The sequence below is a fragment of the Vanrija albida genome, assembly GCF_041260175.1.
Source record: "Vanrija albida strain AlHP1 chromosome Unknown contig_3, whole genome shotgun sequence".
In the NCBI taxonomy this organism is placed as follows: Eukaryota; Fungi; Basidiomycota; class Tremellomycetes; order Trichosporonales; family Trichosporonaceae; genus Vanrija; species Vanrija albida.
This window is the reverse complement of record NW_027191422.1, coordinates 2,144,725-2,157,654: the sequence shown is the minus strand read 5'-3', so window position 1 is coordinate 2,157,654 and position 12,930 is coordinate 2,144,725. Positions and strand designations below refer to the sequence as shown.

At 66.4% G+C, this 12,930-nt stretch overlaps 7 protein-coding genes across 7 annotated transcripts; 3 read left to right on the top strand and 4 right to left on the bottom strand.

Annotated features, from left to right (window-relative positions):
• Positions 1-432: 432 nt before the first annotated feature.
• On the top strand, positions 433-2,157 carry Q8F55_004129 (uncharacterized protein; the record flags this gene model as incomplete). The annotated part of the gene is made up of 1 exon (XM_069352652.1): positions 433-2,157. The coding sequence occupies one exon, from the start codon at positions 433-435 to the stop codon at positions 2,155-2,157; it is 1,725 nt and encodes a 574-aa protein (XP_069210070.1).
• A 271-nt stretch (positions 2,158-2,428) lies between these two features.
• On the bottom strand, positions 2,429-3,966 carry Q8F55_004128 (uncharacterized protein; the record flags this gene model as incomplete). Its single annotated transcript, XM_069352651.1, has 3 exons — positions 2,429-2,983; positions 3,016-3,195; positions 3,229-3,966. The coding sequence occupies 3 exons, from the start codon at positions 3,964-3,966 to the stop codon at positions 2,429-2,431; spliced, it is 1,473 nt and encodes a 490-aa protein (XP_069210069.1).
• A 935-nt stretch (positions 3,967-4,901) lies between these two features.
• Q8F55_004127 (uncharacterized protein) lies at positions 4,902-5,258 on the bottom strand (the record flags this gene model as incomplete). The annotated part of the gene is made up of 2 exons (XM_069352650.1): positions 4,902-4,950; positions 5,098-5,258. The coding sequence occupies 2 exons, from the start codon at positions 5,256-5,258 to the stop codon at positions 4,902-4,904; spliced, it is 210 nt and encodes a 69-aa protein (XP_069210068.1).
• Positions 5,259-5,700: 442 nt separating this feature from the next.
• Positions 5,701-6,582, bottom strand: Q8F55_004126 (uncharacterized protein; the record flags this gene model as incomplete). Its single annotated transcript, XM_069352649.1, has 2 exons — positions 5,701-6,121; positions 6,167-6,582. The coding sequence occupies 2 exons, from the start codon at positions 6,580-6,582 to the stop codon at positions 5,701-5,703; spliced, it is 837 nt and encodes a 278-aa protein (XP_069210067.1).
• A 539-nt stretch (positions 6,583-7,121) lies between these two features.
• On the bottom strand, positions 7,122-8,501 carry RRD2 (Serine/threonine-protein phosphatase 2A activator 2; the record flags this gene model as incomplete). Its single annotated transcript, XM_069352648.1, has 5 exons — positions 7,122-7,615; positions 7,702-7,898; positions 7,948-8,090; positions 8,126-8,254; positions 8,289-8,501. The coding sequence occupies 5 exons, from the start codon at positions 8,499-8,501 to the stop codon at positions 7,122-7,124; spliced, it is 1,176 nt and encodes a 391-aa protein (XP_069210066.1).
• Positions 8,502-8,766: 265 nt separating this feature from the next.
• On the top strand, positions 8,767-9,793 carry Q8F55_004124 (uncharacterized protein; the record flags this gene model as incomplete). Its single annotated transcript, XM_069352647.1, has 4 exons — positions 8,767-8,963; positions 9,053-9,144; positions 9,194-9,686; positions 9,724-9,793. 4 exons carry the CDS (start codon positions 8,767-8,769, stop codon positions 9,791-9,793), a joined length of 852 nt encoding a protein of 283 aa, XP_069210065.1.
• Positions 9,794-10,089: 296 nt separating this feature from the next.
• Positions 10,090-12,769, top strand: Q8F55_004123 (uncharacterized protein; the record flags this gene model as incomplete). Its single annotated transcript, XM_069352646.1, has 4 exons — positions 10,090-10,108; positions 10,149-12,235; positions 12,275-12,628; positions 12,683-12,769. 4 exons carry the CDS (start codon positions 10,090-10,092, stop codon positions 12,767-12,769), a joined length of 2,547 nt encoding a protein of 848 aa, XP_069210064.1.
• Positions 12,770-12,930: the final 161 nt, after the last annotated feature.

Here is a 12,930-nt window from a genome sequence, read left to right as displayed (position 1 = left end):
TTTGCTTGCGCGCGGCGGGGCGTGGCGGCAGAGCCAAGTGGCGGCACTCAGGCCGGAGTCCACTCGGAGCCTCCCTCCCACCCGTGCCTGAGAAAACCATGCCAGGGTGGAGGAAAACGTCCCGGATCCGGATCCACCTCCGCCTCTCCGCCCTCCTCCATCTCGCAGCTTTAATCAGCGCTGACAATTCCAATGCGCATCCCGCCTGACAAACTCGCACACCACGCCGTGGAGATTGCCCGCAACGACTGTCGTGCTTGTCATCATGGCCTCTCACGCGTCGCCGAGGACGCCGAGGACGTGGGGGCTATATAACCACAGCACGACTGACGTCTGACCCCCCATCATCCTGCTCCGGCTCTCAGAGCTCCTCCACCTCCAGGCCTGACGAGACTCACCATAGACATAGACACACACTCACCGCCCCACACCATGTCGCTCGAAATCCCCCGCACCGTCACCATCACCGTCGACGACGCCGACGCCAACACCCTCCCCCACACCCGCACCATCTCGACCACCGACATGGCGACCGTCGTCCCGACCCCCGTGCTCAAGGACGGCAAGGACGTCGACGCCGTCGACATGGACGGCGTGTGCGACAAGCTCGAGAAGGCGGCTGGCGATGCCACACCCACGCCGGCACCATCAGACGCCGCCACGCTCGCGCCCGTCCACGCGCCGCGCGAGCCCCTGTCCCAGACGCGCAAGTGGACGCTGCTCGGCGTCTTCGCGCTCGCCATGTTCATCGACATCTGGTTCTACTCTGCCTTCTTCATCTTCACCGACGTCATCGCCGTCGACTTGAACGTCAACTTTGCGCAGCAGTCGTGGGTCATCACGTCGTACAGCGTGACGTTTGCCGCCTTCCTCCTCTTCTGGGGCCGCGTCTCCGACCTCTACTCGCCGTCCAAGGTCTTCTCGTGGGGCTTTGTGACGCTCGGCGTCTTGTCGTTGGTCATCTCATTCCTGCCCGACAAGTACTCGTTCTTCATTATCCGCGCGCTCGCCGGCATCGCCGGCGCCTGCCTCATCCCCGCGAGCTACCGCCTCATCGTGTTCGTCTTCGAGCCGCACGAGCACGGCCGCGCCTTCACCCTCTACGGCATCTCGGGCGCCATCGCAAACGTTACCGGCATCCTCATCGCCGGCGTCATCGACCTCATCCCCGGCGGAGGCCAGATGACAAACTGGCGCTGGTTCTTCCGCGTCATCTCTGTTATCATCCTGCCCGTCGCCGCCTCGACATTCTACCTCATCCCCGCTAGCACGGGCAAGGACGCCGACAAGACGGACGGCAAGGCAAAGTGGCGCCGGCTCGACCTCGTCGGCGTCTTCCTCATGCTCGGCGCCATCGTGCTCCTCATCCTCGGCCTGACCCTCGGCGCGTCGTACGGATGGAAGAAGCCCGGCTTCCTCGTGCCCTTCCTGCTGTCGTTTGTCCTCTTCCCCGCCTTCTTCATCTGGGAGGCGCGTCTCGACGAGGACATGGCCCTCATCCCCACCAAGACCTGGAAGATCCCCAACATGGTCGTCCTCACCGTCTTCTCGCTCCAGATTTACGCGTGGTGGGGCGTCAACTTCCTCGCGCTCGTCGAGGTCTTCACGACAGTGTACCACGAGAGCGCGATCCTCGCCGCCGTCCGCATGCTCCCCCAGGGCATCGTCGCGTTCGCCGTCACCCTCCTCCTCACCTTTGTCCCCCGCCTCGTCGCCCGCCCGCGCTACACCATCCTCATCGGCATGACCCTCGGCCTCATCAGCTACGCGCTCATGTCGCACCCCAAGGAGTGGATCAAGGACTACTGGCGCTTCCTCTTCCCCGCCTTCATCCTCGGCTCGGGCGGCATGATGGCCGTCTTCACCGGCACCAATGTCGGCATCATGACGGCCGTGCCCGAGGAGATGGCCGGCGTCGCCGGCGCAATCTTCCAGGTCTCGCTCCAGATGGGCTCGGCCGTCGGCTTCTCGGTCCAGGCCGGCCTCTTCACCATCAAGGAGGGAGGCCTGTCCAACCCGACAAACATCCACGCCAGCTTCTACTTCCAGCTCGGGTGGATCGCCCTCTGGCTCATCGGCTTTGCCGTCCTCTACCGCCCGTCCAAGAACGAGTCGGACGACGAGGAGAGCGGAAAGCGGGTCATCATGGCCCACTGAGCCTCGCTCCTCGGCCCTCAGCCACATCTAGACGTATCACACACTGTAGCAACAATACACTCCTATAGACGTAGAAAAGCATCATTTATCATCATGCAGTTACATCAAATAAGCGTGCAGAGCACAGCAATCATATACACTAACAACGTGTGTGGGACAACGGGGGGAGGGGGCGGGGCCGGGCTAGCCCGGCTGCTGTTGAATCACAAGAGCGGCCTCTGCGCGTCGAGCGCCGAGTATGGACAGGGGGTAGGACTTGGGTTCGGGCCCCTCAAAGCCACGTCGCAAACCGCCCCACGATGGGCAGGTTGCCCACCACGGCCTGGACGATGCCGTCGGCCTCGCGGTCGCGGCGGCGTGGAGTGGGCGGGGCGCTGCTCCCGGCCGCCACAGCCCTACGCTTGCCCGACGAGCGCTCGCGCCCACTCGTGCCCGACGCGACGCGCACCGTCCAGCGCGGCGCGTACCGCGCAAACGGGACGTAGTCCCACCAGCTGGGCGGGGGCGACGCGAGCCACGCGAGGGAGAGCTCGACGCGGCGGCGCGAGAGCGCGAGCGGGTCGCTGCTCGCGCCGCCGAGCGACGCGATGAGCGTCAGGCTGAGCGCGGCGGCGTCGTCTCGGGGCGCTGCTGCTTCGGGCGAGAGGGCGAGCGCGGGGCCCAGGCCGTTCGCCTGCGCCTTGCGGCTCTTGCGCGGCTCGTACGGCGGGATGTAGGCGCCTTTTCCCGCCTTGCCGTTGTCCTTATCCTTGTCCGCCGTCGGCGTCTTAGCTGCAGACGAGGAGGACGACGCTGCCGCCGCGCTCGGGTCCTTGACCTCGTTGAGCTGGGGTCAGCGAGGCCCCACAACACACTCACGCTCTGCTCGGCGTCCTCGTCGACGCGCCACTTGTCGGCCGGATCGGGCGTGTAGAATCTCGCGCTCGAGCGCGACTCTGGCGTGTGGAACTTTGAGCTCGGCGCCGAGCGCGACGGCGGCGGCGGGGACCGATACACTGGGTGCGGCGTGTCGGCAGGCGTGTCGGGCGTCGAGTGGTTCTGCAGGTCAGCGCGGCCCAGCACCCCACCCACCTCGCCGACCTCGTTGAGCTGGGGCGTGTCGTCGACCGTCGTGTCCATGTCGTCGTCGGTACTGTCGGCGTACCGCTGGTCGTAGTCGATGCTGATATCGTAAGAGTCAAGAGTTGTCGTCGAGGCCGTGGCGACAGCAGGCGACGGTTCCCAGGCCGAGCGCGAGGCGCCGTCTGTGCGGACGGGGCGTTGTTGCAGCTGCGCAACGAACTCGCGCGGGACGGGCGGCACGGGCGGCACGTCGAGCGGCGGGCGACGAGCACGTGAGGCACCGACGCCCAGCTTGGCCGCTGCGCGCGCGGCCTTTTGCCTGCCGAACGTGTCCTCGAACTCGGAGCCCGCCGAGTCGACGCTGGTCAGCGACGCCGCGCTCGCCCGCTCGCGCGGCGCCGGCGCGCGCTCCGCAGCCTCGAGGCGGTCTGGGATCCCAGCACCCGACGCCACCGCCGAGCGCGCGAGCACGCCGGCCAGCGACGACGCGCTGCTACTGCTCGTGGTGTGGTTCCTGCCCGCCGCCACGGCGTGCGTCGACACCATGCTCGCGTGGCGCGACCGCGTGCCCTCGCCCTGTGGGACCCAGCTCAGCCCGCGGCCCGAGGGGGCGCGGAGCACCGTCGGCTGGTGGATGCGCGGCATGGAGCGCGAGGGCTGGCGAGGGCCGGTGGCGAGGGCTGGCACCGGCGCGCTGTCGCCGCCGGGGAAGACGGAGGCCGGGTCGTCGCCGGAGCTGCTGGCCATGCTCGTCGGCCGTGGGACGGGCGAGTCGAGCGCAGCGAGGATGGGCGTCGCGCCGAGCGGTGGGGAGGCGGACGACGTCGTCGAGACCGACGAGCTGGGATCAGCGCTTGTTTGGTTCGTGTCTCACCTCGATCGGCGGCGCGGGCGCGGCTGGTCGAAATACGACGCGGGGCCGCTCGCGCTCGCGCTCGTGCTCGCGAACGGCGAGAGCCGCGGCGACGGCGACGGCGGCAGGCCTAACGCCAGGCCGACGCTGCCCGACGACGTGGGCGGCGCGCCGAACAGCAGCGACGGCGGGCGGCTCGAGCTGTGCCGGTTCTCACGCGGCGGGCTGGGCGAGAACGGGCGGGCCGGGGGTGCGGGCGCGCGGTGGTGGTGGTGCGGCGTGTGGTGCGGCGTGTGGTGGGGCATTGTGCCGACGCAGCGCGGACTGCGAGTTGAGTGATGTGGTGTTGTTGCGGGCCGTTGTTTGCCCTGCCCATCGCCGTTGAGTGATACCTCTGCTGCATGCACGACGCCGACGCCGAGACACTCCACAAGCCGCACGCGTCGTGACGTGCCCCCGCCGCCGCCGCCCGCCCGCGTCAGGCACAGTGGCACTTGGCCTCCCGCCGTTTCACACCCAGCTTGCCGCCCGACATTGACAGTCACGTAACGCGAGCGTCACTGGAATGCGCCACGAGGGGTGTATCGCTGTCTGCTGCTGCTTCTGCACTGACGACTGACGCCGGCCATGCCTTGCTTTCTAATTGGCACCACACTGGCGACTCACATCCAAGGGGGCTTGCGCACCTGCGCTGGCAGCAAGGCACAAGAAACCCATACGTCATGAATTGGGGCCTACACACTCTCTGCCGGCAACCGGCAAGTAAGTGGCTCCGCCATGAGTCGTCGGCGGAGCATCCGCCAAGCCACCATGGCATTGATTGCATCTGCTACGACACGGTACTGCCCACCCAAACACCGTCAGCTGGCCTGTCACGCCTAAACGTCAGCGCCGTACGCCCGCGCACGACTCACTACATCCACCCCTTGTTCGCCCTGCCACAGCAGCACGACAACAGCCCGCCGCACCCCGGGTCCGTGATGCCGAACGGCACGAGCCCTTGCTGGCGGCACTTGTCGGCTCACCCCTGGACACTGTACGGCCCGCACTCGTTGCGCCCGCCACAGCTGACAGTGTACGAGTTCTGGCGGCCGACGAGGCGGGTGGTCGCGCCGTCGGCATCGGCTTCGGCGGCCGGCACGGCGAGGGTGGTGGTGGCGAGGAAGACGAGGGCGAGGAGCTTCATGGCCGGTTGGTTGGGGAGATGGCAGGGGTCGTTTCCGGCCTTCCTGTAACTGAAAGCAGGGCCGCCCACTCGAGTCAGCCTGACCATTGATGATGCTGCAAAGGTGACGGGTTTCGAGACGTCATCGCGGGGTTGTTGGCCCGCAGCCCGACTAGTAGGCTCACCACGGCCGAGTGTGCCGTCGTTTGGGTAGTCTAAGGCGCTCGTCAGCGAGCTTATCTCGGCGAGTAGGGTTGGGGCCGGTGAGTAAGGTTGACGCCGGTGCGGTGGTGCCACCTTGCCACAGTCACACGACATCGACTGCAGTACTCCTGATCGGAGAGAACACTGAAACTGCATGGGTTTTCTATTTACTCGTCCTAGGCACATCTTAACAACTCATTGTCCGTGGTTTTCGTGCGCCGGCGAGCGGCACACTGGAGGTCAAGTGCCGGCGAGGCGCTCACTTGAGGAAGTAGTACATGGCGGCGTAGTCGACGCTGCGGACGTTGCCCTCGATCTTGCAGGGGCCGGTCAGCTGCCCGCCGGCAGTCTGGAGGCGGTACACGGTGCTGGCGAGGTCGCCCTGGCCGCCGATGGCCTCGAGCTGGAGCCACGAGATGTCGGCCGTCGAGTTGTCGGGCGAGTTGATCGCGCCGACCTTGTTGAGCGTGACGCTGCTGCCCGTCACGGGGTCGAAGAAGCGCGGGCTGATGGCGGCCACCGCGTCGGGGGTGGCCACGAACTCGTGCTTGAGGCTCGGGGTGGGCGAGTCGGCGGGGAACGGCTGCGCGGCGAGGAAGAGGGGCGAGAGGCCGTCGGTCACCTTCTGGCCGGAGGCGACGGGCGCCGTGGCTTCGAGGAGCGCGCCGACGTCGTACAGGCTGGCGGTGTCAGCTTGATCTCCCTCCCCCGTAGTAGGTACTCACTTAGCCAGGGCGCCCGAGGACACCCAGATACCGTTGGTGCAGGTGTAGTTCTGGACGCCGCGCGACACGGTCGCGATGGTGAGCTGCTGGTCGGCCGGGAGGGTGAGGTTCGTCTGGCCGTCGGGGAGGGGGACCACGAAGCTGGCCGGCGGGGGCGTGATGGTCCCGGTGGACCAGGTGGAGTTCCCGGACCAGGGCGCGCTGCTCGGAGACGCGGCGGCGTCGCTGGCCGAGGCGGACCAGGCGGAGTCGCTGGCCGAGGCGGACCAGGCAGCGTCGCTGGCCGAGGCGGGCCAGGCGGCGTCGCTGGCCGAGGCGGCCACGTCGGCGGGGGCGGACCAGCACGACGCCGTGGTGGCGGGGTAGGCGGTCGCGCCGGCGAGAAGGGCGAGGGTGGTGAAGAGGGCGGCGAGCATGTTGCTGGTTGAGTTGTTGGTGGTGCTGGTTAGGCTGTTGAGGGTGTTGGTTGGGCTGTTGGGTTGTTGAAGCTGTTGAGCTGATGGGGAGGAACCGTCCAGACCCCCGGCTTAAGTACGTCGCGGCGTGCACCGCTCCCGTCGAGCAGAGGCGAGCAGCAGCGCCGGGCCACGGGCCAGCGGTGCACGTCACTGCCACTCGAGGGCACGCGATCACTGATCGCGTCGCCGAAGTGGCAGGTGGCACCGCCGCACCTGCCCCGCCACACGGCGTTTGATCCCCCCTCGCTATCTAAGGCTGCGGCAGTGTCGCTCGCCTGAATGCTATTCCCGCCTGCATGCTGGACGCTTCCTGCATAGGGGCCGCTCGGCGCCCCGCGACGCCCTGCATCGCGCTGTGTGGTCCTAGCCGGCTCTGCCCCGCACTGCTGGCACTGCCCAAGATTTGAGCGGGCTCTGCTCCGCACCGCACACTCTGCCCCGCACCGCACACTCCATCGCAACAGGTTCTGCGTACTACTATACATCGCATCTACGCACTAGTCAAATGGGATCGGCTTGATGCCCGAGCGCTGCGTGAACGGCACGGGCGGGGCAGGCGCGGCACCGCCGCCCGCTTCCGCCGCAGCGCCAAACGCCGACGGCACTGGAATGCCACAGCAGTCCATGGCCCATCCCTTCTCGTGGACGTGGCCGTGGGCGTCAACCTCGGGCTCGCCCTCCTCCTCGAGCGCGCGCTTGAGTTCGGGGTCCTCGTCGGGCGTGGGGAACGGCAGCAGGCTGCCAAACAGCGCGTGCTGCATCACCGGCAGCTTGCCCAGCACCTCGGCCGCGTACATTTTGCGCATGCCCTCGTTGACCTTGTCCCACGTCTTGACGGCGCTGATGTCGTCGAGCATCGGCGAGTGCCACCGCAGTGACGCCGTCTTGATGCTGTTGATGAACGAGATGCACGAGAGGTACATGTACTCCTGGCCAAAGGCTTCGAGGATCTCGGCGTCGTGAATCGCCTTGGGGCGCAGGTGTTTGTGGCCTGGGCGTGAGCGGGGTTCGCCTGGATGCAGACAGGAGATGGCGCTGAAACAATAAGTCGAACAGCGCCACCCACTGCCGACTCACTCTTCAGTTGCCCAGCACCCCAGAGGAACGGCAGGAACTGGTAGTCGTCAAGACCCCACACGCCGTGCGAGCCAGCCGGCTCGAGCCAGTACGTCGACTGCAGGTATCGCATAACCAAGATGTAGCGCCAGAACACGCCGAGGACGAGGAAGGGGTAGTCTGCCTCGCCGACGACGCCGAGCTTGACGAGGCAGTATCTGAGTAGCGGGTCAGCTCAAGGCCGCAGCCGTAACAGCTGCCACTCACAGCCAGCACAAAAAGTTGAACTCCATGCCGCTGCCGTAGTCGACGCGCTGCCGGTTACCCCACGCCTCCTTGAAGTAGACCTCGATCTCTGGCACGGCGTCGGCCGGCAGGCCCGGAATGCTCGCATGGAGCTTTGCTGAGGCCTGTGGGGTTAACACATTTCGACACTGTAACCCACCTCGCCCACACGGTCGTAGAACGTCTTGAAGGCCGGGTTACCGAACCGGCTCAGCTTGTTGTCGACCGGCGGCGTGGCCTTTGCAATGTCGAGCACGGCGTCGAGGATGGCCATAAGCGCGAGCGTGCGCTGCGGTCAGCTACGGGCGCCCAGACCAACCCACCTCGTTTGTCTCGCCCGCATCGGACAGCTTACGCCCGACAATGCTCGCGTTCAGGTCGTCGATGAACTTTGTAATCGCCGCGTGTGAGGGCGAGCGCTGGAACGCGGCCAGGTGCGCCTTGGAGAGGATGTACTTGGCGGGCGGGGTGAACGCGCGCGCCGCGCTCGAGCTGCCCGCTGTGTCTGATGTCGTCGCTGTTGTCGGGGTCATCATTGTGTAGTGTCAAGAGTCAAGAGTCAAGGTTGCCATCGTCGTCGTTGTCATCAACATGGCCGCCGCCCGAAAGTGCTGGGCGCGCGCGACCAGGACGGTTGCCAGGCACGGCCAAACACGTGGCATATCTGATCCCGTCGATAACCGGTGAGTGCTCGATGACGACGGGACGCGCCTTGGTAACGAGCAACAACCCCTCTCTCAGCACCTCGACTCTCATCCTCTTTGCATAAGCAGCAACAGCGCGTACCCTCGTGCACAGTGCATGATCCTCTGCGTTCGCTACCTCGCCCTCTTCTTCCTCGCGCTCCCCTTCACAATGGCTGCCCCCGGCTTCATCGACGCCGTCTTCCTCCTCGGCGACTCGCTCACCCAAGAGTCCAACGCCGGCTCGCTGCACAACCGTCTGTCCCAGTACTTTACGCGCCGGTTTGACGTCCTGAACCGCGGCTTTGGAGGTGGGTGATCATATGTTCACTGATACCCGCTGACGTTACCAGGATACAACTCGGAGTGGTGTGTTTGTGCCTTCCTCGCGGTGCTGACCCCAGGGCGATCCCCGTCCTCGAGAACGCGTTCGCCAAGAAGACTGACAGGGAGGCTGGCAAGGCGCAGGCGGTCCAGCTCCTGACCATCTGGTTTGGTGAGTCAGCTCCCAGCGTCCCATAAGTACGAAGCCGCTCACACTCCAGGTGCCAACGACGCCGTGCTCCCCGGCAGGCCGCAGTACATCCCGATCGACAAGTTCCAGGCCAACCTGAAACACCTGGCTGCGATGGTCCGCGACCCCAAGTCGGAGTGGTACTCGCCAAACACGCGTGTCGTCCTCATCTCCCCGCCGCCTATCATCGAGGATGAGCGCGCCAAGGGGCAGATTGCGCGCTGGAAGGAGTTTGGCAGCGAGGGTGAGGCACCGCAGCTTGACCGCGACGCCGAGAACACGCACAAGTACGCCGAGGCGGTGGTTGCCGTTGGCGACGAGACGGGTATCCCGACCGTGGACCTGTGGAGTGCCGTCGTCAAGGCTGCGGGCGGTAACACGCCTGAGAAGCTCAAGCCGTACTTCTACGACGGCCTCCACTTCACGAGCCTCGGCTACGAGGTCCTGTTCAACGAGCTCAAGGCGCTCCTGCTCAAGACGTGGCCCGAGCTTGAGCCCGAGAGCTGGGCGATGGGTGTGCCGCAGTGAGTGGAGTACGTTGACAACTGCTGACAGGGGAAGCTGGTCAGAGGTTGATCCTGCCAACCCCCGCCAAGCGTTCCAGGCGCCACGAAAGAGGGACGAGTTGTAGTCGTCATGTAGCGGAGCGGCAGGAGCAATTCAATTCCAGACCCCATATGCACTTCCCTATGCATAGAAACCCCTGGGTTCACACACTTGATTTGTCATTTGGCATAGTGTTGACATGACCCATCCGACGCGACTGTTTTTGCGAAATCAGCCTCCGCTACAGCCCCCCACTCGACTCGCCCCTCACCGCCCCCTCCGCGCCGCCGCTCAACACACACTCGGCCAGCTCGGCCCACAAAGACTTGCTTCTCTACACTGCTTCAACATCACATCGTGTACAACACTGCGACTCTAGAAATGTACTCGACGCAGGCAGGTAGGTTGTCGCCGACCAGAGCAAACACTTAGACCCACAGCGCCGCTGCCGCCGCCGTCGTTGTACGGCGCCCCACCTGTTAGTGACAACAACAACAATGGGCACTATGTGCACCACAACAACGGCCAACAGCCGGGTCCACCGCCGGCAGCGTACAACCATCCCAGCCAGTACTACCCACCACCACAAGCACCGAGCTATGGGTACGCGCCGGCGCCGGCGCCGCAGCCGCCCCAGCAGCAGTGGTACGCACCCGCCCCTGCGCCAAGCATGCCGCCGCATCACTCAACCGTGGCCGGGCCATCGCACTACGGCCAGTATGCGCAGCCCCCACCCCCGCTGCCGCCGACCGCGCATCCCGCGCATCACTCGGCCTACCCCCCTCAGCAGTCGTACGCTCCCATCCCCCCGGCGCCAAACACAAACGTGCAGGCCATCCCCGCGCCGGCAAAGAAGGAGTCGTACCAAGCCCCCGTGTTCAAGACGTTTCAGGAACGCAAGCGCGAGAGAGAGGCTGCGCTCCGAGCGGCGTCGGGCTCGGGCGGGCCAGCGACCCCGCCCGTGAACAGCCCGACGGCCGGCACGCCCGGCACCCCGACGCGGCCGGGATACTTTCCCCCCTCGGCGCCGACGAGCATGGCCCCCGCACCGCCGCCGCGTGCGCCAGTTCAGGCACCCTACGCTCCGGCCTCGCCCCAGCGGCCAAGACCGGCTAACGCTGCGCCAGTGTCCCCCAAGCGGCCGGTCCCACCTCCGCGCGCGCGGACACCGTCGCCGTCGCCCGCGCCGACGCCGGCGCTGCCGCCCCTTCCCCGCCCACCAGCGGTGACGTCGCCGTCCGTGCGCGCCCCAGCCACCCAGCCAGCCACCAGCGTCATGGACCGGGGACGACCCAAGGCGCTCCCCCGTCCGGTCAGCCCGCTGAAACGCGCTCCTAGTCCTGTTCGGCCTGCCAGCCCCGTCCGGGCAGCTAGCCCCGTCCGCCAGGCGCCGGCACCGCTCGTGCCGCAGCGCACTGGCCCTGTTGCTGCCCCTGCGCCTCCACCGCCGCCGGCCATCCCCGCCCATGTGGCGGCTGCGGCGGCGAAGAACCCCGCCCTCGCTGCTCTCCTCGACCGCTCCGACACTGTCTCGTCGACAAAATCGGTCGACCGGCCAGAGTTCGGCTCACCGTCGCGCCGTGCGCTGCCGCGACCCCCGCAGGGTGTCACTGCTAGCAAGAGTCTCAACCGAGGCCCTGGCGCGCCGGCGGCCGACCTTGAAGAGTTCCGGCGCACTCTCGCAGGGCAGCGCAACTCTCCGCCTATGACGATTATTGAAAGCCCGGCTGAGCTCGCGGCGCGCATGGCCAATGTCAAGGTCGGCGACGTTGTGCCCGGCTCCCCACCGGTGTCGCCGGTGCGCGATTACCAGTCTCTTCCCAGCATTGTGGTGCCTCCGTCGCCACCGAAAGTCACTCCAAAGGTCATGCCCCCATCGCCACCAAAGCCGTCCGGGCCCAAGTCCAAGGGCGCCGCGCCGCGCACCCAGCCGCCGCTGATCAGCGTCAACGGACGTGCCCCGCCGTCACCGGTGATCCCGACCATCAGCATCGGCGAGGAGCGCATGCCATCGCCTCCCAGCATCAGCGTGTCGTCCGTTCCCACCGTCAATGTCCCCAGCATCGTCGTGCCCTCGCCGCCTGCCATCAGTATCAGCGTTCCCGAGATCAGTGTCAATGTCCCCGAGATCAATGTCGGCTGCGACGACGACGACCGCCACTCGCAGCACTCGCACTCGCGCCCCGCGTCGCCCGGCTTCTCCTTCTCTGGCCTCCCGACCATTGCCGTGTCGTCGTCCAGCTCGTACGACGAGTCACCAACCTCTTCCGGCCCAGCGATCAGTGTCAGCCGCCCGCGGCCGGCATCTCCGCGCGGACCAGCCGCCGCTGCGCCGACACGGATCGAGGCGAGCAGCGCGATCCTGTGCGCTGGATGCACGCAGCCCATCATCGGCCGCATCGTCCGGGCCATGAACCACCGCTGGCACCCGGGGTGCTTCAAGTGTGGTGTGTGTAGCGAGCTGCTCGAGCACGTGAGCGCGTACGAGCACGACGGCAAGCCGTACTGCCACCTGGACTACCACGACGTGAGTTGGGTCGCCAAGAGCCGTGAACTGACAACGCAGCGCTTTGCCCACCGGTGCCACCACTGCAAGACGCCCATTGTCGACCCAAGGTTCATCACGCTCGACGACGACGTGCTCGGGCAGCGGTTCTACCACGAGCTGCACTTCTTCTGCTCGGAGTGCGGCGACCCGTTCCTCGACCCGTCCAAGTCGTCGGCGCCCGGCACCGAGTTTGCGCCGCGCCAGGACGACGGCGAGACGAGCGACTTTGTCATCCACAAGGGCCACCCGTACTGCGAGCGGTGCCACCTGCGGCTGCACAAGCCAAAGTGCAAGGGGTGCAAGAAGCCGATCCCGGATGTGGCGCTGACGGCGCTGGGCAGCCAGTGGCATGCGGAGTGCTTTGTGTGTGATGTGAGTGGGCGTGGGCTGGGGTGGGTTGGGGGGGCTGGCGACTGACACGCGCAGCACTGCACCAAGCCGTTTGCCAACAACCTCTTCTTCCCGAGCGAGGACGGCAAGGCGTTCTGCACCGAGTGCTACGAGACGATGTGAGCGACGCGAGCGGCGTGAGCGGCGCTTGATGCGACGACGGCTTGATGCGGCCACGGCGGCGCCGGCTTGATGCCTGCCACGAAACACGGACACTGTAGAGCCCTGTACTTGGGATCATGTATATGAGTACACGAGTGCATACAGGGTATGTGGTGCTACAT